At 49.0% G+C, this 27,413-nt stretch overlaps 3 protein-coding genes across 4 annotated transcripts; 2 read left to right on the forward strand and 1 right to left on the reverse strand.

Annotated features, from left to right (window-relative positions):
- Nucleotides 1-856: 856 nt before the first annotated feature.
- Nucleotides 857-9,796, forward strand: rcor3 (REST corepressor 3). Its single transcript, XM_062388309.1, has 12 exons — nt 857-1,221; nt 1,337-1,393; nt 2,409-2,486; nt 2,590-2,642; nt 3,135-3,296; nt 3,370-3,494; nt 3,617-3,695; nt 4,091-4,306; nt 4,552-4,629; nt 4,935-4,992; nt 6,959-7,203; nt 7,366-9,796. The coding sequence occupies exons 1-12, from the start codon at nt 1,095-1,097 to the stop codon at nt 7,747-7,749; spliced, it is 1,662 nt and encodes a 553-aa protein (XP_062244293.1). The 5' UTR covers nt 857-1,094; the 3' UTR covers nt 7,750-9,796.
- A 247-nt stretch (nt 9,797-10,043) lies between these two features.
- On the forward strand, nt 10,044-13,907 carry zgc:172076. 2 transcript variants are annotated; one of them, XM_062388349.1, is made up of 9 exons: nt 10,044-10,143; nt 10,338-10,384; nt 10,892-11,090; nt 11,340-11,497; nt 11,725-11,857; nt 11,985-12,138; nt 12,220-12,343; nt 12,852-13,041; nt 13,721-13,907. In XM_062388349.1, the coding sequence occupies exons 1-9, from the start codon at nt 10,062-10,064 to the stop codon at nt 13,879-13,881; spliced, it is 1,248 nt and encodes a 415-aa protein (XP_062244333.1). In that variant the 5' UTR covers nt 10,044-10,061; the 3' UTR covers nt 13,882-13,907. The 2 variants fall into 2 exon arrangements, with proteins under 2 accessions (XP_062244333.1, XP_062244334.1); XM_062388350.1 differs by having other exon boundaries at nt 11,352-11,497.
- Nucleotides 13,903-27,413, reverse strand: mark1 (MAP/microtubule affinity-regulating kinase 1). Its single transcript, XM_062388264.1, has 18 exons — nt 27,161-27,413; nt 23,973-24,170; nt 22,883-22,936; nt 21,959-22,007; nt 21,631-21,696; nt 21,478-21,548; nt 20,564-20,620; nt 20,084-20,218; nt 19,867-19,968; nt 19,371-19,490; nt 18,973-19,072; nt 18,325-18,437; nt 18,052-18,193; nt 17,823-17,956; nt 17,508-17,593; nt 17,283-17,432; nt 16,941-17,207; nt 13,903-16,457 (listed from the first exon to the last, which is right to left on the reverse strand). The coding sequence occupies exons 1-18, from the start codon at nt 27,209-27,211 to the stop codon at nt 16,115-16,117; spliced, it is 2,238 nt and encodes a 745-aa protein (XP_062244248.1). The 5' UTR covers nt 27,212-27,413; the 3' UTR covers nt 13,903-16,114.

Below are 27,413 nucleotides of genomic sequence, written 5' to 3' on the forward strand. Positions count from 1 at the left end.
TTATATTTCATGAATCTTGATAACTAAAACCTTGATGTAGAGAATTTAAATGTGGTTTCATAAGGCGCCTGTTTGAGGCTCGACTCTTGTTTAATGGACGTTTGTTATATTTGAATAGTTCCTCTTTGAAACAGAACCGAACACTTTGTGGCAACGCTTCAGATGGATTGGTAAACAGCTACTAATGCTAACATATTGGTAGCAATACTGAAAACTTACATAAGGCACCTTTAATTATTGAAAAGTTTCAGAACTAAAGTCATATTTCAAAAAAATATTTTACCAGTGAGTAACAGAGTATTAAATCTTATGTGAGTAAATCAAATTAAAGTGAACTTGATGTGGAGGAGGTTGAGTCGGCTCGCAGTGAGAGGACGCCCTCTGCAGGTGAGCAGTGAGCTCTGCAGTCAGGACCCAGCCTGCTGCGCGGTGTCTCCCCCTGCTGGTGATAAACACTCAGTGCAAAAACACTGATAAAAACAATGTGCATGAACCGAACTACATGTTATTATATTACACTATAAATCAGCTGCAGTTGATATGACGTAGTACCGTGATGATATTTAACATGTCAGTAACATGTGGAGCTGTGATGATCACAGTTTGAAGTCATATGTGTGTTTTCAGGTTATTTTAGACTCGTGTTGGTTGTTAATTGTTTTAAGGTTTCATGAAGTTAGATCTCAGTTTTGTTCTCTTATTAATCTTAGTATTAATCAGTCGGATTGGGCGGAAGGTTACACAGGCCACAGGCTCCGCGGCAGCAGGCGCCGCACCGCCGCTCAGCGGTGCGTAGAGAACCTTCCGCCGCGGAGGTTAGACCCGCACGGCGACGCCCCTCGCGTGCTGCGGAACAAACCTCGTCACTTCAGATTTTGGTGGAATCCCGACGCGTCTCCGCTGATGATGCTAGTTCGGTTAAATAAACCGAAGTGACGCTTGAAACGCGGCGAGCAGCGACGACCGCAGCTGCAGCGCCACGGCCGGAGCTGCGGCGGCGGAGGGAACTGCAGCAGAAAGAAAAAGCTCCAGCGGCTCCGTGACATTTTCTATCCGGACATCGCGACCGAAACTCGGTGCATCCGAGCGCCGAGATGCCGGGCATGATGGACAAGGGCTCCGAGTATCTGGGGAAAGGTCGATCCAACGGGACCAAGAGTCCGTCCAACGCGTCCAACGGGGGACATTTCTCTGAGGACAGCGGCAGCGACGACGAGCACGGTGAGGGAGCCTCGAACACGCGCCTGTGGCTCCGCCGCTGCGCTCCAGCAACAACACTTATGATCATAACTCATATATTATATAATAATGAGAACATCTGGTTGTGTGTTTGCAGATGTGGGGATGCGGGTCGGAGCGGACTATCAGGCCAACATCCCCGAGTTCGAGCCCGGTGAGTGTGTGCGGTGGGACGGACGGTGGTAGCCTCGGTCACACGGAGGGAGGTCTGAAACTCATCAACACTGAGGAGGACACTTTCATATATTTATTAAATGTAATATTTAAGCGTCAGTTTCCACTGGGACATGATTTATTGACACTAAGTGAAGATCCCTGTTGGTTTCTAATGATCCCTCCACATTAATCATGGTTAATACACAATAATAAACATAGTGACTCTGCTACAGGTTCAAGATTTTTATTAATTCTGTAATTTTCTGTCAATAGAACATTTTTTAGACGAATAAATATTGTCATAATTGTTTAATCTGTCTATAATACCAGGCAAAATTACCCACAATCCCAGAGGACATCATCTCATCATGTTTATAAGAAAGTAATAAATAGAGAAAAGACGAATTAGATTTAGTTTATCAAGATATCAATACATTTTTAGGATTACAATTTTTATAAAGATATAACAATAATCTTTTAAAAACAATAACTTGTGAGCATGTCTGCCGTTAGTGTGGACAAACGATTGATCTGACATCGACTCGTTCTCATTGTTCTATAAGTAAAAGTATCAATAACAGAAGGAATAGAACTAACGTCATTAAATCAATAAATGCTGGTTAGATAATTAACAACAATAGAGTATAACTCATCATAGAAACACTTGAAATGACCTAATGTATATAACTACATAAAAATACTTATATGTTATGATTCTAAATTATTAAGTATAGAATGAAGTATTTGGAAAACTGAAAAAAAATGACCATGAACAAATACGTTATGGAAATCCCCAAAAAGAGAGGAATTGAGAAAATATTCTTTATCTGTATTTAAGAGAAAGTTTTTGCAGTGGAGGTGGAGAATCCTGACGTTCAGTTCCCCGACTCTGGTTCCTACGTTTCCCATGATGCAACTCTGCTCCTGTCCCAGCAGGCATGAATGTGTAGCAGCCTGTAGATGTGAAGCCCTGCAGCCGAACGAGTTGTGTAACCGTGTGGATCTTTGTTCAGGTTCCACTAAGTACCCGGACAAGGACAGTGGAGGGATGTTGGTCTGGTCCCCGTATCACTCCATCCTGGACCCGAAGCGTAAGTGAACCTGGTTTAAGTCCTTTCTGATTCTGAACCTGTGGTTTCTCCTGTGGAAGCTCCTCTGCTCCTCGGCTGAACTGACACTGTGTTTCCTCCACAGTGGACGAGTACATCGCGTTGGCCAAAGAGAAACACGGATACAACGTGGAGCAGGTGGGGGCCGGCTGCACCTCTACAGCATGTTGTTCACTTCCTGTCTCTCCTTCATCTCAATCATATAAAAGATTTAAAAATCCCCCAAAAGAAGGATTTATTCTTAGTTTCTGCCTCAACAGAGAAAAATGACTTTGCTAATTATTCATAATGAGTTCAGTACAAATCAAGTTTGTCACATTAGGAATCAGACAGAACAGAATCTGATCCAGATGTTACTTCACGCTTCTTTAACGTTGATTAAACAGTCTGTGAATCTGATGCAGTGAAATCCAGCAGCACTGTGTCACTGAGCAGCAGCGCCCCCTGCAGCCCCACATGGGGATCGACTGTCGGAGGTTTGGAGTGGTTTTCACCGTCCCACTGACCTGAAACATCTGAACACTGGATATTACCCATGATCCTCTGCTCCCTGAACCAGAAGAGCTGCAAGCCTGTCAGACAAAAACAATGTGTGTGTGTGTGTGTGTATATGTGTGTGTGTGTGTCCAGGCTCTTGGCATGCTCTTCTGGCACAAACACAACATAGAGAAGTCTCTGGCCGACCTCCCGAACTTCACGCCGTTTCCTGACGAGTGGACGGTGGAGGACAAGGTTCTGTTCGAACAGGCGTTCAGCTTCCACGGGAAGAGCTTCCACCGCATCCAGCAGATGGTAAACACCTGACACCACGACAACACTGTCCTGAAGACCCAGCCTGCCTCTAACCTGGTTTCACTTCCTTCAGCTGCCGGACAAATCCATCTCCAGCCTGGTGAAGTATTACTACTCGTGGAAGAAGACCCGCTCCCGGACCAGTCTGATGGACCGACAGGCTCGTAAACTGGCCAACAGGAGCAACCAGGACGTCAGGTAGAAGCTCTGACCCAATCACATCCACACATTCAAAATGAATCTGCTCCTCAGCTTGGTGGGTTCTGGTTTCTGTCTGAAACGTTTAGTGGTTAAACTTTGGTTTGTTGTCCCCGCGGCAGTGACGAGGAGATGGAGGAGGCGAATCCCATCGAGGCCCACGACAGTGACTACGACCCCAACAAGGAAGCAAAGAAAGAGGTCAGCACACACACACACACACACACACACACACACACACACACACACAATCCGTGAATTCTAAGACGGGTCTTGTACTTTATGAAAGATTAGAATGAATCATTTCTGTAATACAGCCTCAAAGCAGAGCTGCATCTTAAATCGTCTCATTTAGATTTTACTACAGATTAGTAAATATTCTTTAATATTTAAATACTTAATCAACAAAATATGAAACTGAAAACATCACAAACTCAAAGCGACTCCACTCAGCTGGTTCACTGTAAGTTTATAAGAAGAACAAAGGACCCGATGAGAAGCTGGATCCTATTTGTTCTATTGTCGGGTCTCATTCTTACTTTGGTCATAAAGTCAGTTTTGGGTTCATAACACATGTTCCTCACATGTTCCCTCAGAACCAGGTGGAGCCGGTGGTGCCGGGCTCTAAGGTGGCGCTGGGTCGCCGGGAGCACCAGACCCTGCAGCACCGACACCACCAGCGCTCCCGCTGCCGCCCCCCCAAAGGCATGTACCTGACGCAGGAGGACGTGGTGGCCGTGTCCTGCAGCGCCTCCGCCGCCAACACCCTCCTCCGCCAGCTGGACATGGAGCTGGTGTCCCTCAAGAGACAGGTGGGTGGACACACAGGAAATGACCTTGTCCTCCAGAGTCTCAGTCTCATACTTGTCTGATCTGCCAGGGCTCCACTGCCACCTGGTGGTGACACCTCCTTATAATAATATCAATTATAAAATAATGCTTCTTATAGCTCTTGCAACAAAGACAAGAGGGTAACAAAAAGTATAAATATCATATACAATCCTCACTTCAATCTGCTCTGAGGAGGTCACGTGACTCGTTGTGTGTCGTGGTCCAGGTGCAGAACGCCAAGCAGATGAACAGCGGACTCAAACACCTGCTGGAGTCCGGGATCGAGGACCTCCGGCTCCCTGAGGTACCGACCACTGACTCCACAGCTGGAGCATATTTCATATACATATTATAAACATGATGGGACTGAATGAGATACTCGTCTTCAAAACAACATTTCAGAGATGAAACATTTTCTTTCATTGTAAATCATTGACTTTATCCTGAAGTACATGAACATTATCAAACCCACCAAGCCGTCCAGATCCTCCTCCTCCTCCTCCTCCTCCTCCTCCTCACCCGGCTCTGAAGAGAGAAGCTCTCATCACGTCTCAGAGTTCAATCTGTTGTTTTCATGTTTCACGGTTTCACTGGTGTTGAACTTTGCAGTGTAACCAGAAGGTGAACGCCCGCTGGACCACGGACGAGCAGCTCCTGGCCGTTCAAGGTGAGACTCTGAGAAGATCTGAGAGGCTCTCATCACGTCACATGACCACGAACGTCCACTGGTCACGTGATGTAAACAGGAAGTAGATTGTCTCCTCTGCAGTTGGTTGCTAAGTAAAAAGAAACTCCTCTGAAGGTGGAGCAGTGATGGTGACGAGTCACTGACAGGAAGTGTAACAGACAGGAAGTGTGACTGACAGGAAGTGTAACTGACAGGAAGTGACAGGAAGTGTTACTGACAGGAAGTGTGACTGACAGGAAGTGTAACAGACAGGAAGTGTGACTGACAGGAAGTGTGACTGACAGGAAGTGACAGGAAGTGTAACTGACAGGAAGTCTCACTGACAGGAAGTCTCACTGACAGGAAGTATAACTGCCATAACTGACAGGAAGTGACAGGAAGCGTGACTGACAGGAAGCGTAACTGACAGGAAGTGATACTGACAGGAAGTGTGACTGACAGGAAGTGTGACTGACAGGAAGTGTAACAGACAGGAAGTGTGACTGACAGGAAGTGTATCTGACAGGAAGTGACAGGAAGTGTTACTGACAGGAAGTGTGACAGACAGGAAGTGTAACTGACAGGAAGTGTGACTGACAGGAAGTGTAACAGACAGGAAGTGACAGGAAGTGTTACTGACAGGAAGTGTGACTGACAGGAAGTGTAACTGACAGGAAGTGACAGGAAGTGTTACTGACAGGAAGTGTGACTGACAGGAAGTGTAACAGACAGGAAGTGTGACTGACAGGAAGTGTAACTGACAGGAAGTGACAGGAAGTGTTACTGACAGGAAGTGTGACTGACAGGAAGTGTAACAGACAGGAAGTGTGACTGACAGGAAGTGTGACTGACAGGAAGTGTAACTGACAGGAAGTGTTACTGACAGGAAGTGTGACTGACAGGAAGTGTAACAGACAGGAAGTGTGACTGACAGGAAGTGTAACTGACAGGAAGTCTCACTGACAGGAAGTCTCACTGACAGGAAGTATAACTGCCATAACTGACAGGAAGTGACAGGAAGCGTGACTGACAGGAAGCGTAACTGACAGGAAGTGATACTGACAGGAAGTGTGACTGACAGGAAGTGTGACTGACAGGAAGTGTTACTGACAGGAAGTGTGACTGACAGGAAGTGTAACTGACAGGAAGTGTTACTGACAGGAAGTGTAACAGACAGGAAGTGTGACTGACAGGAAGTGTAACTGACAGGAAGTGTTACTGACAGGAAGTGTTACTGACAGGAAGTGTGACTGACAGGAAGTGTGACTGACAGGAAGTGTTACTGACAGGAAGTGTAACAGACAGGAAGTGTGACTGACAGGAAGTGTGACTGACAGGAAGTGTAACTGACAGGAAGTGTTACTGACAGGAAGTCTCACTGACAGGAAGTATAACTGACAGGAAGTGACAGGAAGTGTGACTGACAGGAAGTGTGACTGACAGGAAGTGTGACTGACAGGAAGTGTGACTGACAGGAAGTGTAACTGACAGGAAGTCTCACTGACAGGAAGTGTAACTGACAGGAAGTATAACTGACAGGAAGTGACAGGAAGTGTGACTGACAGGAAGTGTGACTGACAGGAAGTGTGACTGATAGGAAGTCTCACTGACAGGAAGTGTGACTGACAGGAAGCGTGACTGACAGGAAGTGTAACTGAAAGGAAGTGATACTGACAGGAAGTCTCACTGACAGGAAGTGTAACTGACAGGAAGGGTAACAGACAGGAAGTGTGACTGACAGGAAGTGTGACTGACAGGAAGCGTTACTGACAGGTAGTGTGACTGACAGGAAGTGTGACACAGAGGAAGTGTTAGCGTCGCTTTGTGTATCAGACGTGACACTTTGTTATCAGGTTGAAGGTAGGTCTTGATTCTGAGGTTCTCTCCTATTGACAACTTCAGTGCACGTGTGAACCACAGACATTAAATCACAGACATCAGTGTAACCCGTCTGTGATGTCTTCAGGTGTCCGGAAATACGGAAAAGACTTTCAGGCCATCGCAGACGTCATAGGCAACAAGACGGTCGGCCAGGTGAAGAACTTCTTTGTGAACTACCGACGGCGGTTCAACCTGGAGGAGGTGCTGCAGGAGTGGGAGGCGGAGCAGGGAACACGAGCTCCCAACGGAGACAGCGCCACCTCAGGAGAGGAGGGAAAGAACAGCTCTACCACTCCATCAGGGAAGAGCACTGACGAGGAAGACGAAGAGGTGAGAAATGAAACTTAGCCTTCCTCCTAACTAACAAACATATCATCATCAGCGGAGGTTAGAGGTAAACACTTCACAGGCAACACTGTGTTTCCCATGATCCTTTGCAACACACCTGAAGACTCATTCAGACTCAATAACCTCTGGTTCTCCTCCCCGCAGGTTCAGGTGACTTCCTCAGGTGCGTCTCCTGCTGCCTCCTCGTCTTCCTCGGCTCAGACTCTGGTGACGTCCAGCAGCTCCTCCTCTTCTCTCCACCAGCCCCCTCCCCTCCTCCGGCCCTCCCTACCAGCCACGCCCTCCCTGCACCGCCAGCCTCCGCCCCTCCAGCAGCAGGCTCGCTTCCTGCAGCCCCGCCCCACGCTGCAGCAGCCCCCGCCTCTCATCCGCCCCTCCAACCCCCTGCCCCCCCGCCTCAACCCCCGCCCTCCTGCTCCCATGACCCTCAGTGGGAGCCCGGGGGCGTCAGGGCCGAGCTCCGCCCAGCAGCCCTCGGGCCTGGCCCTCCACCAGTCGGAGACGGCCTCGTCTTCCTCCCTCCACTAACGGAAAGAAATGAAAGCTCAGTTTCCATGGAAGCTGCTGCATTCAGGTCCTGTGGGAAAATCGGATTATTGAGGTTCAAATAAGCGACAGTTTCACTTCTGACCAACTTCTCCAGTGTTAAACCACAAGAACATAAAAGTGACTCATTGACACGGGATCCAGAAGCAGATCAGTGCTGATGTGTTTCCCACAGGACGTAGGTGCAGCACCGGCTGCCTCAGGGACCCTGGTTCTAACATCTCTGTGTTGTTTGGGAGGTTGGACTGAAACTTAGTCTTAAAACAGAAATTAAACCTCAACAAACACGTGTTGCATCCACAGGGTTCCACTCTGGATCCCCTCTGGTTCTCTGTCTGTGTGTGTCGCCTTAAACACCAACAACAAGGACACAACAGCACCTGGAAAACATTATCACTTTAACATCATGAACGACCCTTTAAACACAAAAAGACTAACGGCCTTTGCACATCAACGCGACACAAATTAATTAAAAAACTTGAAGGTGAAACTTGATTTTTCATATTTATAAAAACATCACTAAGTCCTGCCTCGTACAGATGAATTCATTTCTCAAGCTGGGTGGAGGAGGAAGTTGTTGTTCTACTAGTTCTGTTTCAAAAGGAGAAAATCCTGAACAACATGCTTTCTGATTGGATGGATATTTTACAATGTACCTTAGTTCAACAAGCCAAAAGCCTCGGTGTCTCTGAAGTACCGCGACATTGACTCGATACAGATTTGGAATCTATTAATAGCATGAAATAAATCCCACAAAGAAAAGGTGTCAGTGTGCGAAGGCCTGAAGAGTCGACTCACGTGCTAGCAGCCTCGTGAGGATGGAGTTGAATGTTGATATCAGCAGGTTTCATGTTTACCATCTTCACAGTCTTCAGCAAACACGCTAACATTTGTAACTTGAATCTGTGATTTCTAAGAGTTTCAAGTTTCATCTGTTGAGTTGTATTTTGTAATGCTTTGTTTCAGGCTTCACATCGTGAGTAAGAATTCTTTAACGTGTAATGATCTCACAAGCTGTCATTTAGCGCCACCCTCAGGACAAACGTTACATTTATATCTTGATTTTAAGAAAAAGATAAATCGTTCACATTGTGGTTGTAATGAAAACTGCTGCAGCCTCCAGGGGGCGCTAGTTAGACTGTGGACCATTGTAAAAGGATCAGACATCCACACACTAAAAATATGAAGCCCAAATATCTTGGACACAAACGCTGCCATCTTGTGGCGATGACGTCATTTACAGTCAGAGTCAGTGCAGCAGTGAAAGTGGTATCAAGGTCCCGCCCATACATACTCTCGCCCAATGAGGAGTGAGACTCAGCTGTCAATCATGACGTCTCAGCCATGTCATCAAACTGATTGAAATCAAACTGATCTGAGACACTTGAACAAACGTCGGTGAGATGAGAACTGAAACGACTCCTTTAACGTCTCCTCTGGTTTTAGTTTGGTCCCATCTGCTAACATGGAGGAGGCGGGTTTCTTAGCTATACTGCAGCCGGCCACCAGGGGTTCACACTTTGGCTTCACTTTCGGGAGCTGTCATGTCGTCCATCTTTATTTACAGTCGTTTCTAACTGAAGATATAAATCTGTAGCTTTTATCAGAGGATCAATCTACACGTGGTTCAGGGATTTCTTGAGAAGAAGAAAACTAGAAAATCTCCAGACGTGAACAGATGTTAACAGTTTGAATGATTTGTAACCTGCCATCAATCATCAATCAATCAATAACCTGTCGATCTTTTCACAAAGACTTCACACAGACGTTCTTCAGAATTAAACATGTCCTCCAGTCTTATCGATGTTCTGTTGTTGGGTTTAATGTTCTCACGTCGATGTTTACGTTTGAAAACTAGAAACTCGACTGGTCACCATCTCTGTTATTTATTCTTCTTCTTCTTCCTGGTGCTCTTAATGCTGATTGGACGAACATGTATCACAACATTTGAGTTTCAGTAGAATCTGTAAAATATGGATGTTAACGTGAAGCTGCTGAAGTCTCATTAAAAACTGCATTTATATCATCAGACGTTTTCAGCTTCATTATCAGATCCTTGATTACAGGAAGAGGAATCACAGGGAGTTCATATTGTTACAAGTCACAATACACACACACACACACATCATCCTCAAACACACACACACATCATCCTCAAACACACACAAGCACAAACACACACCTCTCATCCTCAAACACACACACAAACACATGTACACACACAAACACACTTCACACACACACACACAGCAGTGGATATTAAAAGGCTGTGTGTGTAACTGGACCCCTGCAGGATGAGCTGCTCTGCACCAGCTCGACTATTCTTGTGTCTGTTGTTGTGCGTCCGGCTGCTTGTCGACATGTGGAAGGTCAAACGTGAGTCTCCCATCGTCTCCACTCAGGAAACTAACTCTCACTTTGTGATGTTTGAGTCCAGGTTTACAGAATCCTCCGTGTGGAGCTGAGATCTTCATCCAGCTCGGCTCAGAGCTGGATGAAGATCTGGATGAAAGACTCTAATAATAATATCTGATGAATTAGGATCCATAGACACTTTGTCTCTGTTGCAGCTCCAGTTGTGTTCCCGATGGAGACCAGGTACCGGACGGTTTTAGAGGTGACGACACAGATTTGGTGTGAAGCTCATGAAACAGAATAACTCAATCATTCTGTCATTGTTCCAAACCGGCCACCTCAACGTAATGCTTTTTATCTTTATCAAATAACCAGAGATCATTTGACCACTTTCAGAATGTTAGCATATAAACACGATGAACACCACAACTTTATATAGATTCCATAGCCAACTGTCTTTAAATATATATACATGTTTATACTTCTTCCATCCTTCCTCATACTATAATATTCTTTGTTAAATAGTGAACTCTAGTTTATCCAGATGTTTAGAGTTTTTAATATAAAAAGATGTTTATGTCTTGAGTCGTAGAAAGTCTTTCACTTCATCACAACAGGTGTGATTATCATTAATCCCCTGAACTGGGACAGAAATACTTTAAAGTCTCACCGACTAAATTAATCTCTGTCAAAATAAAACAGATGACATTGATGAAGGTCAAACCTCGCTGACCTCATCTGGACTGACAGCTGTTCCCTGTGCGCTCAGAGTTTGGTTCCCCCCGACCCCATGTCCCAGTTCCGGCTGAAGAGAGGTTCCCCCGAGGACGAGTTCCCTGACCTGTGCAGGAACTGGACCTGGATGGGACGGATCCTCACGGGGGACATGTACCGCCGACAGTTCAACCGCTGCACCCGGAGCGGAGTCGTCTTCGATGATGTCATCCGCCCGGGCCTGGAGGAACCAGGTGATGTCACTGTGATGTCATTGTGATGTCACTGTGATGTCATCGTACAGATCTTCTGGAACAAGTCTCTCTCATGAATCAGTTTAACATCAGTTTACATTTATGTATAAATATAGTTTTTGATAGTTTTCCTTCAAGATATTTTGTGCAGTATTTGTATCTGGATAAATGAGGTTAAACATGTGTGTCCCTGCACAGTGGGAGGGTTTGTGAGGTAAACGTGTCCCCTCTGAACCGGTGTGTGTGGAGGTGATGGTTCAGGTCCTGTGTCGGTGGGATGTTCTGCTGGTGACGCCGAGTCCTACATCGTGTTCTGTGACTTCTTCGACCGAGTCATCGAAGCACATCACCAACACAAGATCACCAGCCAGACGCCAGAGAGTGACCTCAACCACCACAACCTGAAGGTAGCCCCCCCCCCCCCCCCCCCGACCACCTGGTGAGAAGTGTCCTGGTCGTCTCTGTGTCTTTGTGACGCCACGTTCACTCTGAGCTGTGTTTAAGGTTCAGTGATTAAGAACGAAGAGCAACAACTTTGTGCTGCATCATGGGAACGTTGTGTTTGAAATGTGTTTTACAACCAGTTCTAGAACCAGGTCTACGTTTGTAAGGTGAGGAGACGCTGTGTGTGCAGGGCGGCGAGGACCTGGACGGCTCGTACGCTGTCGGCTGTGAGGTGAGCGTGGTCCGATCTGTCCACGACTTCTGCTTCCCGACCCACTGCAGCCGAGGAGAGCGCAGACAGCTCCTCACCCTGGCCAGGAGAGGTACTGCATGTCTGAGGGTTTACCTCTCATATCTGATCTCTCAGAGTTTGCTGTTCAGTGTTCTTCTTCCGCTGAGTCATGATCGACATCATGACTCAGTGGAAACTGAGAAATACTCTCATTACAGCTCTGCAGCGGCTGGAGGAGGAGCTGCCTGGTCGATTCCTCCTCCTGGAGGAGCTGGACCAGGACCAGCAGCGGGATCTGAACCTGAGTCCACCGTCGTCCGCCCAGCAGCGGGTCGGCGTGGCCCGGGACTGGCCTGATGCCAGGGCTGTGTGGTCAGTCTGGATAGAGAGCAGGTCAATCGTTACCTGTAAGGTTGGGGGTTTGATGTCTTGTTCTATGACTCCGTCCTGCAGGCTCAGTGACGATGGCAGCCTAAAGGTCTGGGTCAACATGGAGGACCACCTCAGACTGGTGTCCACACAAGACCACGCCAACATCGTGGAGGCTTTTAAAAGCAGCTGCATCAACCTGCAGAAGGTCAGACATGAAGGTCCAGCTTCTCCATAGAGACCAACGTTTCAATCAAAATGGAAATTTGCTTTGAATTCATTTATCCACAAATATCTATTGGTTTATTGCATCTGAACATTTTATTGACACCTTCTGATTCATAACCTGTGACCTTATTGATCTTGTCTGGTGAGTCAATCATGTGGCAGCAGTGTGACGCATGAGATCCTGTAGATACTCATCAGTTAATGTTCACATCTAACCAGGAGGAGACATGTGATTGTTGGAGCCAGCGGTGGAAGGAGTTGGAGAACCTCCTTCAGTTTCCTCCTCACTCTTTGGGTGGTGATGATGTCATCATGGAGCAGTTTGCCACATCATTAATAAGGCGTTTCTAATAAAGTGCCTGTTGAGTGTATATCACATCTTCATTGGTTACAAGGTTCCTTCAAGTGGAGAAGGTCACTGAGCTCCTGAAGACCTTCTGGCAGTGTAACCAGGTTTTGTGGCATTTGATCCTTTCCTGTGTTTCCAGCTCGGGGCGTCCTACAGCGAGCTCCACCACCCGTTCACCTGGAAGCAGCAGCTGGGATGGGTGATGAGCTCTCCAGCTGACGTGGGCACAGGCCTGAAGGTCAGCGTCCACCTCCACCTGCAGCACCTCCCCCGACACAAGCGCCTCCAGGACATCCTGCAGAGACTCAGGATTCGTTTGAACAGAACAGGTACAGAGGGAGGACGTCCCAGGAGTTCTCCACGTTCAGGTCCGGGTCCCACATTCAGGTCCGGGTCCCAAGTTCAGGTCCGGGTCCCACGTTCTGGTCCCACGTTCTGGTCCCACATTCAAGGTCTCACCTTCAGGTCCCACGTTCGGGTCCTGGTCCCGCGTTCAGGTCTGGGGCCCGCGTTCAGGTCCGAGTCCCGCGTTCAGGTCCGGGTCCCACGTTAAGGTCCTGGTCCCACGTTCAGGTCCGGGTCCCACGTTCAGGTTCCGGTCCCACGTTCAGGTCCAGGTCACACGTTCAGGTTCCGGTCCCACGTTCAGGTCCCGGTCCCACGTTCACGTCCCACATTCAGGTCTTTGTCCCACGCTCAGGTCCCGGTCCCACGTTCAGGTCTTTGTCCCACGTTCAGGTCCGGGTCCTACGTTCAGGTCCCATGTTCAGGTCCGATCCCATGTTCATGTCCTGGTCCCACGTTCAGGTCCGGGTCCCACGTTCAGGTCCCATGTTCAGGTCCTGATCCCACGTTCAGGTCCTGGTCCCACGTTCAGGTCCGGGTCCCACGTTCAGGTCCTGGTCCCACATTCAGGTCCTGGTCCCACGTTCTTTACACAGCGGCACTAGTTCCTGAGGCGACACCTGAAGTGTGCTTTATTCAAACTTACTTCTTCTTTTCTCCCAGAATCCTCTCTGTTGTGTCTCGTGAGCAACACGGTGACCTTTGGCCTGAGCGAGGTGGAAGTGACCCAGCTGGTGGTGGACGGGGTCAAGCTGCTCATCTCCATGGAGAAGAGGCTGGAGGTGGGCGGAGTCATCGACGACCTCCTTCCGACTCAGAAGTAAAAAAACTCATATCTGTGAATGTGTCTTTGATTCAAACTTTATTTACATCATCATCTGAACATTGATTTATCATTTCATCCTGCAGTTTGAAATAAAAGTCAGTTGTTTCAGGAGAAACTGTCGTGTGTGTGTGTGTGTGTATGTGTGTGTGAGGTGTTTTCAAACCTTCAGAAGAACCAATGAGCTTCGAGCTGAAGTCACATGATGTGTGAGATTTGTTCATAGAAGAAAAACAGAGGGATACTTCTGAACGGAGGACATGTGAGTTTATGTAAACAGAACTTACTAAGCTGGACGTGAAGTGCATTCTGGTTTGAGCTACGTTTAACAGAAATATAAACACAAACACCTATTTATAAAAAATGAATCCATCTCGTGGCTCAAAAAATGTTCAGATTCATGTTTTCAGTTGTGGAAACAAAAGACAAATTCAGACAGTGAAGACTAAATCAAAACTGTACACAGACTAATCAGCAGAGGCTCCACCTGGACAGGTCACATTTTACACAGCAATAATAACAAACTGTTGTCATCTCACGTTGAACCACCAGGGGGCTCTGCATCATTAAAGGTCTTAACAGGACAACACATTTCCTCTGTTACACAACCAACAGCGATGATGTTTAAAGTCACAAACTGATTGTTCATCACATTTCATGGCTCATCACTCTGCTTCAGACCCACAGCCTCAGAGCTGAGGACGATGGTGGACGTGTGGACAGACGACGGGTCCCTGTGGGACGTGTGGACATGTTCACCAGACACGTCCAGGTCAGACAGAATCAATAACAAGTCACTTAACCATCAAGTAGGACAAAACCCTATGCTACGCTAACATTAGCTGGAGAGAAACCTCATTCACACTCTTCAAATTCTTTCTTCCATATATTTGCGGGAATATGAGCGAACAGCTGTTAGCTCGCTCCTGGTGCTACGCATGAAGTGAAAGGCTCCAAGGTTTTCACATCATTCACAACAAAGACGTTCCGACCGGATAAACTTTAACGGTAGCTAGCTAGAACCAGAAAGGCCGATCGATCACATGTGTGTTTATGTGCTTCAGCTCAGTGCTGACCTCAAACTCACCAGGAGCTGCAGTTCTTTCTATAGGGAGTGTTCCTGTGTTCCAACGTTCTAACGACTCCACGTCTGACGTGGAGTCGTTGGCTGAGCTTTAAGGCTTGACTGAGTTTAAGAGGACTGATTGGCTCTGGTGGTCTCATGCTCTCTGCTGAGGGACATTCTAGTTCTTCTCACATCTTTGGTCACCTGCTGGTGGAACCCTGGCTCTCTGGGTCACTGGAGGCAACACACAGAACGTTTCCTGCCATCACAAAACCATGAGCTGGTGAATGTTGTGTTTCACACCGGTAAAGTTTGGCCTGACTTCAGGAACCAGATTCCACTCTAACTGTTATCAGGCTCAGGCAAAATACGAGCCGGACATGCACTGCGATATTATGAGACTCCAGATTTCATGCTCATCGCTCTCCGCCGCACAAAGCTTCTTTCTGTCGTGGATATTTAACATGCAATTTATGACTCATTCTCAAAACAGATGTTAAAGCGCCATCCACACTGATGCGTTTAAGTTTTATTGCAAACGCTTCCTGTCAGTCACACTTCCTGTCAGTCGCACTTCCTGTCAGTGAGACTTCCTGTCAATGAGACTTCCTGTCAATGAGACTTCCTGTCGGTCACACTTCCTGTCAGTGAGACTTCCTGTCAATGAGACTTCCTGTCGGTCACATTTCCTGTGAGTAACACTTCCTGTCAGTAACACTTCCTGTCAGTAGCACTTCCTGTCAGTTACACTTCCACCTCCTCGTCCCTGCTCTGACGTTTCACCGTCACTGAGTTTCTGTTAATAAGCAACCCACTGCAGAGACAATCTACTTCCTGTTTACACCACCTGACCAGTGCAGGGGAGCAGTCATGTGACCTGTGTCTTCAGGTGTGTTGCTGTGGACGGACATTGATCATTTTCCTGCTTCATGACTCATCTGGTTTCTTTAATCCCTTTAACGTTTCCACTGTGGGTTCAGTTCAAGTTCATCAAGCTGCCGAGCGTCTGCTTGTTGGAACATTTGGTTTCACTGGCATTAACATTTAGTGATAACGTTAAATATTAACTGTGTTGAGTAAAATAAGTGTTTTCTCTGAGTCAGACTCCAGTCGCTCCGGGACGGAGTCAAACACCTAACGTCAGGAGGAGTGGGCGTGTTCTCCTCGCTCACAGCCTGAGCTCATTGGCCACTTTGGAGGCGATGTTCTTGAAGGCGATGGACATGCCGGAGATCCTTTTGAACCGCACGCCATTGAGCGAGAGGCGGGGCAGTTTGCACACCTCCATCTCCCATTGGACCAGACTGTCCAGCCGGGCGTCTCCGTGCACGCAGAACAGAAGGTAGCGCTCACGCTGCTCGTAGTCACAGTTGTTGGCGTCCAGAACCCGGCGGATCTCCTTCATCACGTCCCCCGGCTCCATGGAGGACGTGGTCTTCATGCTCCAGGTGAACCTCAGGGAACGAGGCTTGGACTCCCGTACCTCCTCTCGAGGCTCGCCCGAGGAACTCCTGGAGGAGGAGAGAGAGAGATCGTTGTTAGAGAGTCGAGGAACCAAGTATAAACATCAGCAGGTCCAGGTATATGTGAATTTATATATATTTTTATTATATATATATAATAAATATATATTTTATTACTGTATTTTAAGAATACTTGAGAATGTTTTCATGTTTATTTTCCTTAATGTAACTTTGTTACTTTTTTTATTATTTCTTACTCTTATTACTTTCTCGATTCCTTGGAGAGCTAAGCTGTCAATCAAACAGCTTTGGGCGTCACTTCCTGTCCAGGCTGACCAGTTACTTCCTGTTCATGCCTCCTGATTAACTGTTAATATTCAAATCTGAGTAGGTAACGCCCACGATCCTGGTGCACACAACCCATCAGTGACTGGAAAGACATTTCTGCTGCTCGTGCACAACTGTGGCTCCACATGACTGAGCACGCCCCTCCCCCACAGCTACTCAACATCGCCCCCTGCTGTTACCGACCTGCGAACGAACTTGGAGGTGATCTTTCCGATGAGGGAGCCCGATGTGCCGCGGCGTGACGTAGCTAGCGACGCAGCAGCGTGCTGCGACAGGCTGGGCGAGACCGGCGGCCCGTTGTAGGTGGCGGGTCGGCGGTCTCGAAGCTGCGCACCATGGAAGGTGGAGCGGCTGGTGGAGCCGCGGGGGAAGCTGCTGCGGTCCGGCGTAGTGCTACTGCTGCTGGTGACGCTGAAGGCGGAGGGGGAGGGGGGGGGCTGGTGGGGCGAGCTGCGGGGGAGAGGACAGTCGTTAGTAAAGAAACAACAAGTGGAAGGTCTGCTGCTGAGAGGAGACGTGAAGAACCTCTGATACTCTGCGTGGTCGTCGATGGGCGGCAGGCTGGACCTCATGGGGTGTCCCGACACTGACATGGACTTCACATGACGGGGACGCCTGGAGGACACGGCGGCCCCTGGCGACGGGGAGGGGGACGCGGCAGGAACCTCAGGGAGACTGAAACACACACAGACGATTTACTGATGTGTAAAATCATCAAGCGATCAGGGACAGGTCCGAGACGTCCCTCACCTGCTGTCCTTCCCGTTGGGAATCCCAGTGGAGTGGCGTTCGATGCTCGGTCGCTCATTAACATACGTGTTCCTCCGAGTAATGCTCTGAAACACAAAGACCCTCCTCTCCATCAACAGATCATGTGAATATACAGAGTGTTACACCGATCAGGTTTGAGCAGGTCAACAGTCCCATGGCTTCCTGTAACTTTGATCTCGATATCTAAACGTAGCTTTGATATTTTCTGACCTGATCTTTAGTTCAGATTCGTTAGATCCTCTGATCCTGGTTCAAACCTGGTTTCTGGTCAACATGCGGATCTGCAGCACTCACCCCCGACCCGGTGGCGGACTTCCGGCGGTCTGGAGCTCCCATGGGGGAGGGGGGCCCGTCCTTCCGGTCACTTTCCACGCTGTTGGCGTGGGAATGCTTGGTGCAGGACACAGGTGGGGGGATAGAGGGCGCCACTGAGACACAGAACACAGAGAACATGTGTAAACACTCACACGTGTCTCAGGACGAGTTTGAGCGAACGGCAGAACCTGATCAGGTATCAACTCACCGTGGTCACTAAAGCGCCGCTGCTTCTGATTGGCTGTTGCATTGCGAGAGTGGGCGGGGGACTGACTCGAGCCGTTGACGTCGCTGCAGGGTCGTGACCTTTGGACCAGGCCACCACGGGACACAGACTCAGTGCCTTCAAACTGGTGGAGAGGGTCACAACAGAGGATTGTGGGACGGGGACAGTTCTCCTCTCAAGGAGCTAGGCTAACAGCCCGGTCCTCCTGCTAAGCTAGGCTCCACTGAATGCTAGCGAGCTGCTATGCTAACTCACCTCGACCGGCTTCCTCCCCAGCAGCAGGTACGTTGCTGTCACCTCGTTGTACTTGGGACCGTCCAGCGCCTTCCTCACTTCCTCCTGAGGGAAACCCATCGTCCCCATCAGCTCTGATTGGTCAGAAGAGCCACAGGCCAATCAGCAGCGGGCACAACGCTCACAGGCTACAGCTGTGACAACAACTCTGAGCTAAATGCTCAAGTTTAACATTAGCCAAGTGTGTGTGTGTGTGTGTGTGTGTGTGTGTGCATGTCTCTGTGTGTGTGTGTGTGTGTGTGCATGTCTCTGTGTGTGTGTGTGTGTGTGTGTGTGTGTGTGCATGTCTCTGTGTGTGAGTGTGCATGTCTGTGTGTGTGTGTGTGTGTGTGTGTGTGTGTGTGTGTGCATGTCTCTGTGTGTGTGTGTGTGTGTGTGTGCATGTCTCTGTGTGTGTGCATGTGTGTGTGTGTGTGAGTGTGTGCTCTTGTACAGATGTCTTTGTGAGGACCAGTTTGAGCCTACAACCTACAGAGTGAGGACATTTTGCCTGGTTCTCACTTCCTGCCCCCCCTTCAATGGGCTTGGTTTTAGAGCTAGGTCTAGGTCTAGGTTTGGGTTAGGGTTATGAGTGTCCTCCTGAGATGTTGGATCATGTGTGTGTCTGACCGATGCGCTGGAGGTCGTTGAAGTCTTGCTCGGCCTCGGTGAACTGCTTCAGGTCGTCATTGTCGTAGCCGACGTTCATCCACCGATCCTTCATGATTTGCTTTAGAGACAAACCACAGGAGGGTTAGGGTTCGGTTGCAATCATCTGATTCATTCTTCTTTAATGTTTTCTGTGTGTTCTGTGTTCGTCATGTTGTAGAAACACTAAAAACAACTCCACTAACTCTGACTGACGTTTCTCAGGAAGCAGCTGTGATGAGAACCCTAATAAATCCTCTTAATTTACCAAAGCTGCACAAACTGATCAGTGTCAGATCAGCTTAGGGTGACAGTTGAGTTCTCAATGTTGAAGGCGGGGTTTAAGGCGGCTGGTCGCTTGTTCGATTCCCGTGCGTTACCTGGAGACTGCCTCGTTTTCCGGGGTTTAGAACCAGCAGCTTCTTCAGCAGGTTTTCACAGTCAGTCGACATGTAGAAGGGAATCCGGTACTTTCCTCTGAGGACACGCTCCCGCAGCTCCTGCACACACACACACACACACACACAGACAAACACATAGACACACACACACACACACACTTTACTGCGATAGTCTCGATACTTTGGTTTTAAAGCACTTGAGATTCTTTTTTTGTATCGGAATAAAGACAGATTTAAACCGAAAAGGAAATCACAGGAAAGATGACTCCTTGTTGTTTATCCTTTAAACGTTATCAATGTGACGTGAGTCTCAGTTTGTCTCAGTCGGTTGAAACCACTTCAGAAGGAACTTATCACTTTTATACTCTGAGGATATTTCAGAGCCTGAACTTTTATATTTGTATGTGAGTCGTTTCCTACAGAAGTTTGTGTATTTTACAGGAGTACAGAAGTTGTGTTGTGTGTCCACACAGACCTTGAGGTTCTGTCCGTCGAAGGGCAGCGAGCCGCTGACCAGCGTGTAGAGGATCACTCCCAGACTCCAGACGTCCACCTCCGGCCCGTCGTACTTCTTCCCCTGCAGGTCACAGAGCTCCATCACCAGCAGCCCACAGCCGTCACCACTCACACACACTGTCCTCAAGGTCGAGTCACTTTTTGGGTGTAATTATATGTTGTGGGCGGGGTCTCACCTGGAAGAGCTCGGGAGCGGCGTAGGGCGGCGAGCCGCAGAACGTGTCCAACTTGCTGCCGATCGTGAACTCGTTACTGAATCCAAAGTCTGCGATTTTAATGTTCATGTCGGCGTCGAGCAGGAGGTTCTCCGCCTGCAACACAGAACACATCACCACCGTGAGCGAGTGTGTGAGTGAGTGAGTGAGTGAGTGTGTGTTTGTGTGTGTGTGTGAGTGTGTGTGAGTGTGTGTGAGTGTGTGTGTGTGTGTGTGAGTGTGTGTGTGTGAGTGAGTGAGTGTGAGTGTGAGTGAGTGTGTGTGTGTGAGTGAGTGAGTGTGTGAGTGTTTGAGTGAGTGTGTGTGTTTGTGTGTGTGTGTGTGTGTGTGTGTGTGTGTGTGTGTGTGTGTGTGAGTGAGTGAGTGTGTGTGAGTGTGAGTGTGTGAGTGTGAGTGTGTGTGAGTGAGAGTGAGTGAGTGTGTGTGTGAGTGTGTGTGCACCTTGAGGTCTCGATGTACGATCCTCTTCTGGTGACAGTACTCCACTGCTGACACAATCTGACAGAAACAGTGATACAGGAAGGAGGAGGAGGAGGAGGAGGACGAGGAAGAAGAGGAAGAAACAAGATTACAGACAGGAGTTCTGCTTTGATCTCACTGACTCACAGGTGTCATTTACAGTTTGTCCTGAGGGTGGCAGTCTGAGTAACTCCTGTACGGTGGCCTTCTGGGATCATGTCGCGCTTCAGTGGACGCTCAGCTGTCTGAACCTGCCGAGCTGTTAGCATGTTAGCTGAGCTGTTAGCATGTTAGCTGAGCTGTTAGCATGTTAGCTGCTCTGTTAGCCAAGCTGTTAGCATGTTAGCTGAGCTGTTAGCTTGTTAGCTGAGCTGTTAGCATGTTAGCTGAGCTGTTAGCATGTTAGCTGAGCTGTTAGCACACGTCGACCTCCTGTGCTCTATAACCACAGCAGCAGCTCAGTTTTACAGCTCTGCCGCTCTAATGGATAATGAAACTGATTCGTTTCATTAGCGGCTCCTCGGAGATGATTTGTCCTGTGGGCTGACGGTGATGTGGGGGGGGGGGGTTGGTCTGGTCCCGGAGGATGAACCACAACATCCTGCAGAGGGAAGTTATCCCTCTGCTGCAGATCATGACTAACACAACGTCCTGTGGTCGAACACCAGTTTCTGTTTCAGTCCCTCCTGACGTGTTGCATTCACACTAACACTAGGTCACTGTGACCTTTGACCTCTGACCTCTAATAACTTCATATTTGAGTCTGAACACTGGTGGTGAAGGATTCTCTCCAGGTCAGGTGATGCTCGGGCGGATGTCCTGCAGAGACAACACTTGGCTCTGATTGGTTCGTACGACAGGGACCAGGTTGAGTCTGAAATATGAAAATATGTCACCTGGCGAAACTTTGCTCTGGCCTCCTTCTCCTTCATTCGTCCATGAGCCACCAGGTAGTCAAAGACTTCCCCTGAAACACAGACAGGTGTCACGTGACGTTAACTGATCACATGTCAGCTGATGAGGAGGTCACACAGGGGAGCTGGACTTACCTCCACTGGCGAACTCCATCACCAGGTACAGAGTCTTCTCCGTCTCAATGACCTCGAACAGCTTCACTGTAAAACAGAGGGAGCTCAACACTGCTGCCACATACTGAGCCTCGATCAGGTGGAGGGAGAGGAGGAGGAACAGGAGGAGGAACAGGAGGAACAGGAGGAGGAAGAGGAGAAGGGAAAAGACGAGGAGGAACAGGAGGAGGAAGAGGAGGAACAGGTGGAACAGGAGGAGGAAGAGGAGGAACAGGTGGAACAGGAGGAGGAAGAGGAGAAGGGAAAAGAGGAGGAGGAAGATGAGGAAGAGGAAGAGGATGAGACTCACCGATGTTTGGGTGGTTGAGGATCTTCATCACACTAACTTCCCTGAACAGCTGGAAACAAGTGAATCAGTGACATCACTTCTCAATTCTCAAATATTTTAGTGAGGTGAAACATGTGAGGTGTGCGACAGGTCAGAGTTGAGACATGTGAGACAGGTGAGACAGGTGATGTGTGAGATAGTGAGACAGGTGATGTGTGAGACAGGTGAGACAGTGAGACAGGTGATGTGTGAGACAGGTGGGACAGGTGAGGTGTGAGACAGGGGAGACATGTGAGGTGTGAGACAGGGGAGACATGTGAGGTGTGAGACAGGTGAGGTGTGAGACAGGTGAGTGTGAGACAGGTGATGTGTGAGACAGTGAGACAGGTGAGGTGCGTGACATGTGAGACAGGTGAGACAGTGAGACAGGTGAGACAGTGAGACAGGTGATGTGTGAGACAGTGAGACAGGTGAGACAGGTCAGAGTTGAGACAGGTGAGACAGGTGAGACAGTGAGACAGGTGAGACAGGTGAGACAGGTGGGACAGGTGAGACATGTGAGGTGTGAGACAGGTGAGGTGTGCGACAGGTCAGAGTTGAGACATGTGAGACATGTGAGGTGTGAGACAGGGGAGACAGGTGAGACAGGTGAGACAGGTGGGACAGGTGAGACAGGTGGGACAGGTGAGACAGGTGAGGTGTGAGACAGGGGAGATGTGAGAAAGGTGGGACATGTGAGACAGGTGAGGTGTGAGACAGGTGGGACAGGTGAGACAGGTGAGGTGTGAGACAGGTGGGACAGGTGAGACAGGTGAGGTGTGAGACAGGTGGGACAGGTGAGACAGGTGAGGTGTGAGACAGGGGAGACAGGTGAGACAGGTGGGACAGGTGAGACAGGTGAGGTGTGAGACAGGTGAGACAGTGAGACAGTGGGACAGGTCTCACCTTCTGCAGGCTGGTCGGGTTCATCTGCGTCTTGTCGATGATCTTGATCGCCACCTGAAACAGAAACGTTGTAACTGATCAGTCTAGATTATAGGCTCCACCCCTTCTCCTGTGTTTGTGTTCAATCCTCTGAATACGATTGGCTCCAGCGGCTGGAGGAGTGGCCTGACCTTGTCGCCGCCCCCTGCCTGCCTCCTGATTGGAGCAGCTCTCAGGATCACTGTGACACTGAGGCAGCAGTAAACTGAGGACATCCAGATTAATGATGTCAGTCAGTGATGGTTGTTTCTTTATTGTTAGAGTGTTTGTTTTAATCCTGTTTACATCATTTGTTTGTTTGTGTTTTTTATCTCATTCAAATGAAACATGTTGCTTCATGAAACGTCTCCAGAGAGAAACACAGCGGCTGATTGGTCGGCTCCTACTTCCCCTCTCACAGAGTGGATCTTTAAATAACACACACACACACACACACACTCACACTCACACTCACACTCACACTCACACGTGCAGCATCAATAATTAACCCTTTAGCCGCCGCCTCCAGTTCATGATGTCACAGCAGCGTCAACCAGATTCAACCCCGTTGACACTGGACAAGGTGAGGAGGTGAGGACATGAGGAGGTGAGGACATGAGGAGGTGAGGACATGAGGACATGAGGAGGTGAGGACATGAGGAGGTGAGGACATGAGGACCTGAGGAACTGAGGAGGAGGGAAGTGAGGATGTGAGGACGTGGGGAGGTGAGGACATGAGGAGGTGAGGACATGAGGACATGAGGAACTGAGGAGGAGGGAAGTGAGGATGTGAGGACGTGGGGAGGTGAGGACATGAGGAGGTGAGGACATGAGGAGGTAAGGAGGTTAGGACCCGAGGACCTGAGGACCTGAGGAGGTTAGGACCTGAGGACCTGAGGACCTGAGGAGGTAAGGAGGTTAGGACCCGAGGACCTGAGGACCTGAGGAGGTTAGGACCTGAGGACCTGAGGACCTGAGGAGGTAAGGAGGTTAGGACCCGAGGACCCGAGGACCTGAGGACATGAGAACCTGAAGACATGAGGACATGAGGAGCCAGGTGTTGATCTCTCACCTCTCGGCCCGTCAGCGAGTGTCGGGCCAGTTTGACTTTGGCGAAGTTGCCTTTGCCGATGGTCTTCAGCAGCCGGTAGTTCCCGACGTGCGGCTGTTCCTCCGACGCGCCGGAGCTGCGAGGCGGCGGCAGGCCGTGCCGGCTCGAGGACCTGGGGAGCGGAGCCGGGGGCCCGGGGAGTCCGTCTGAGACCTTCACCTGAAGGAGACACGAACATTCACACACTGAGATGCTACTCTGAGGAACAGGACCAGTGAAGCTCAGCCAGGTCCAGAGCTCTGAGCAGGTTCTGAATCACATGAAGCTGATCAACATGAGAACCAGGACCTGGACGGCTCAGTGAGAGGAGAGCTGCTGTGAACCAGCTTCAGCAGGAAGGAGAACCGGAGAGAAGGAACCGGCTCCACTTCGGCCCCCGCTGTGGGGGGTGGAGCCATGGTATCGAGGCCCCGCCCATAAACATTATTGTTCTGCTAACATGGAGGAGGTGGAGTTTGTGACCTGTACTGCAGCCAGTCACAAGCGACACACAACTTGACCGACACAAACACATTCACCGACGTCACACACTTTGACCGAGGACACACACTTTGACCGACAACACACACTTTCAACTGACGACACACACATTCACCGACGACACACACTTTGACCGAGGACACACACTTTGACCCACGACACACACTTTGACCCGACGACACACACTTTGACCCGAGGACACACACTTTGACCCGAGGACACACACTTTGACCCGAGGACACACACTTTGACCCGAGGACACACTTTGACCCGAGGACACACACTTTGACCCGAGGACACACTCTGACCCGAGGACACACACTTTGACCGACGACACACTCTGACCCGAGGACACACACTTTGACCGACGACACACTCTGACCCGAGGACACACACTTTGACCCGAGGACACACTCTGACCCGAGGACACACACTTTGACCGACGACACACTCTGACCCGAGGACACACACTTTGACCCGAGGACACACACTTTCAACCGACGACACACACTTTGACCGACGACACACTTTGACTCGAGGACACACTTTGACTCGAGGACACACACTTTGACCCGAGGACACACACTTTGACCCGAGGACACACACTTCGACCCGAGGACACACTTTGACCGACGACACACTTTGACTCGAGGACACACACTTTGACCCGAGGACACACACTTCGACCCGAGGACACACACTTTGACCGACGACACACTTTGACTCGAGGACACACACTTTGACCCGAGGACACACACTTTGACCCGAGGACACACACTTTGACCCGAGGACACACACTTTGACCCGAGGTTACACACTTTGACCTGAGGACACACACTTTGACCGACGACACACATTGACTCGAGGACACACACTTTGACCGACGACACACTTTGACTCGAAGACACACACTTTGACCGACGACACACACTTTGACCCAACGACACACACTTTGATCCAAGGACACACACTTTCACCGAGGACACACACTTTGACCGACAACACACACTTTCACCCAAGGACACACACTTTGACCCAAGGACACACACTTTCACCAAGGACACACACTTTGACCTGAGGACACACACTTACACCAGCGGCACACACTTTGACCCGAGGACACACACTTTGACCCGAGGACACACACTTTGACCCGAGGACACACACTTTGACCCGAGGACACACACTTTGACCTGAGGACACACACTTTGACCGACGACACACTCTGACCCGAGGACACACACTTTCAACCGACGACACACACTTTGACCCGAGGACACACACTTTCAACCGACGACACACACTTTGACCGACGACACACTCTGACCCGAGGACACACACTTTGACCCGAGGACACACACTTTGACCCGAGGACACACACTTTGACCCGAGGACACACACTTTGACCCGAGGACACACACTTTGACCCGAGGACACACACTTTGACCGACGACACACTCTGACCCGAGGACACACACTTTGAACCGAGGACACACACTTTGACTCGAGGACACACACTTTGACCCGAGGACACACACTTTGTCCGACGACACACTCTGACCCGAGGACACACACTTTGACCCGAGGACACACACTTTGACCCGAGGACACACACTTTGACCCGAGGACACACACTTTGACCCGAGGACACACACTTTGACCCGAGGACACACACTTTGACCCGAGGACACACACTTTGACCCGAGGACACACACTTTGACCCTCCATAACCCTGAACATTACAAAGTGGTCACCATGAAGCTGATTGTTGTGAATGTGATGAATAAACCTCAGTGAGCTGCTGGTGTCCAACCTGCAGTGCATTCTGGGAAAAATCAATAGTAAGGAGACGGCAGGAGGCGACTGTCGCTGCCGAAGGAGAAAAGATCAAAACGTGACGAAGCTGAGACTCTTATTAAATCTGAATATGAAGATTCTCATCAGGCCGGTTTGTGTCAGCAGGATTTCACAGAATCCACTGAACCCGAGTCCGTGAGGCGTCATGGAGGAGGAGCTCATGAGAGAGGATTTAGGAGCAGATCCAGGAAGTTCTCCTCCTTCTTCAACATGGTGAGATGATGTCAACATTAACATGTGGCTCCTTGAATAAATAAATCCTGATGTGATGTTGATAATGTCGGTCTGGATACGAGGACAATCGGGTCGATGAAGGAGGAACCAGTCTGCTACTGGTCTGCTGAACACTGTGGATCTGACCAGCTTCTCCCAGTGGCATCACTCATATATTATATTAAACTTCAATAATAATCAAATATTAAATAAAGTATAGACTTGATAAACACATTAATAATACATCAAAAAAATATTTAAATAATGAAACCAACACAGCTCCATTCACTCTATAAAACTCCATTCCTACAAAATAAAATGTTTATTGATAATATAATAAAACTGTTTTTATTGTAAAATTAAAACTAATTAAATTCTCACCAATAGTAAAAATTAATTAAACTGCCCCGCCATTTAAAGGAATACATAACAATTATTAATATTTCATAATTAATGAAATATTTAAAATAATAGAGTAAAGTATAATTCATTTGAATCAGGGATATTTAACCCTTCAATAATTAAACATCATTAAACTGCGTCAATAAATACGTTATAATAATGATCGATAGTCAATAATCAGGCTGGAGCAGACTCACCGGTGCCTGGTCGGACTCGCTCACCGGGGTCAGAGGCTTCCTGCCCGACATCTTCCTGCTGCTCCTCCGCTGCTCCTCCGCTGCTCCTCCGCTCCTCAGGCCGGGACCAGCATCTCTTCCAGCCGCTGCTGCTTCAGCATCTCCCCGGGAACCAGGCCTCCGCAGCGGGGCTCAGCAGGAGGAGCGTCCGCCGGCTGGAGGTGGAGGTGGAGAGGGAGAGAGGGCGAGAGGGAGGGAGAGGACCGGGGCGGCG

Source organism: Platichthys flesus, chromosome 5 (assembly GCF_949316205.1).
Source record: "Platichthys flesus chromosome 5, fPlaFle2.1, whole genome shotgun sequence".
In the NCBI taxonomy this organism is placed as follows: domain Eukaryota; kingdom Metazoa; phylum Chordata; class Actinopteri; order Pleuronectiformes; family Pleuronectidae; genus Platichthys; species Platichthys flesus.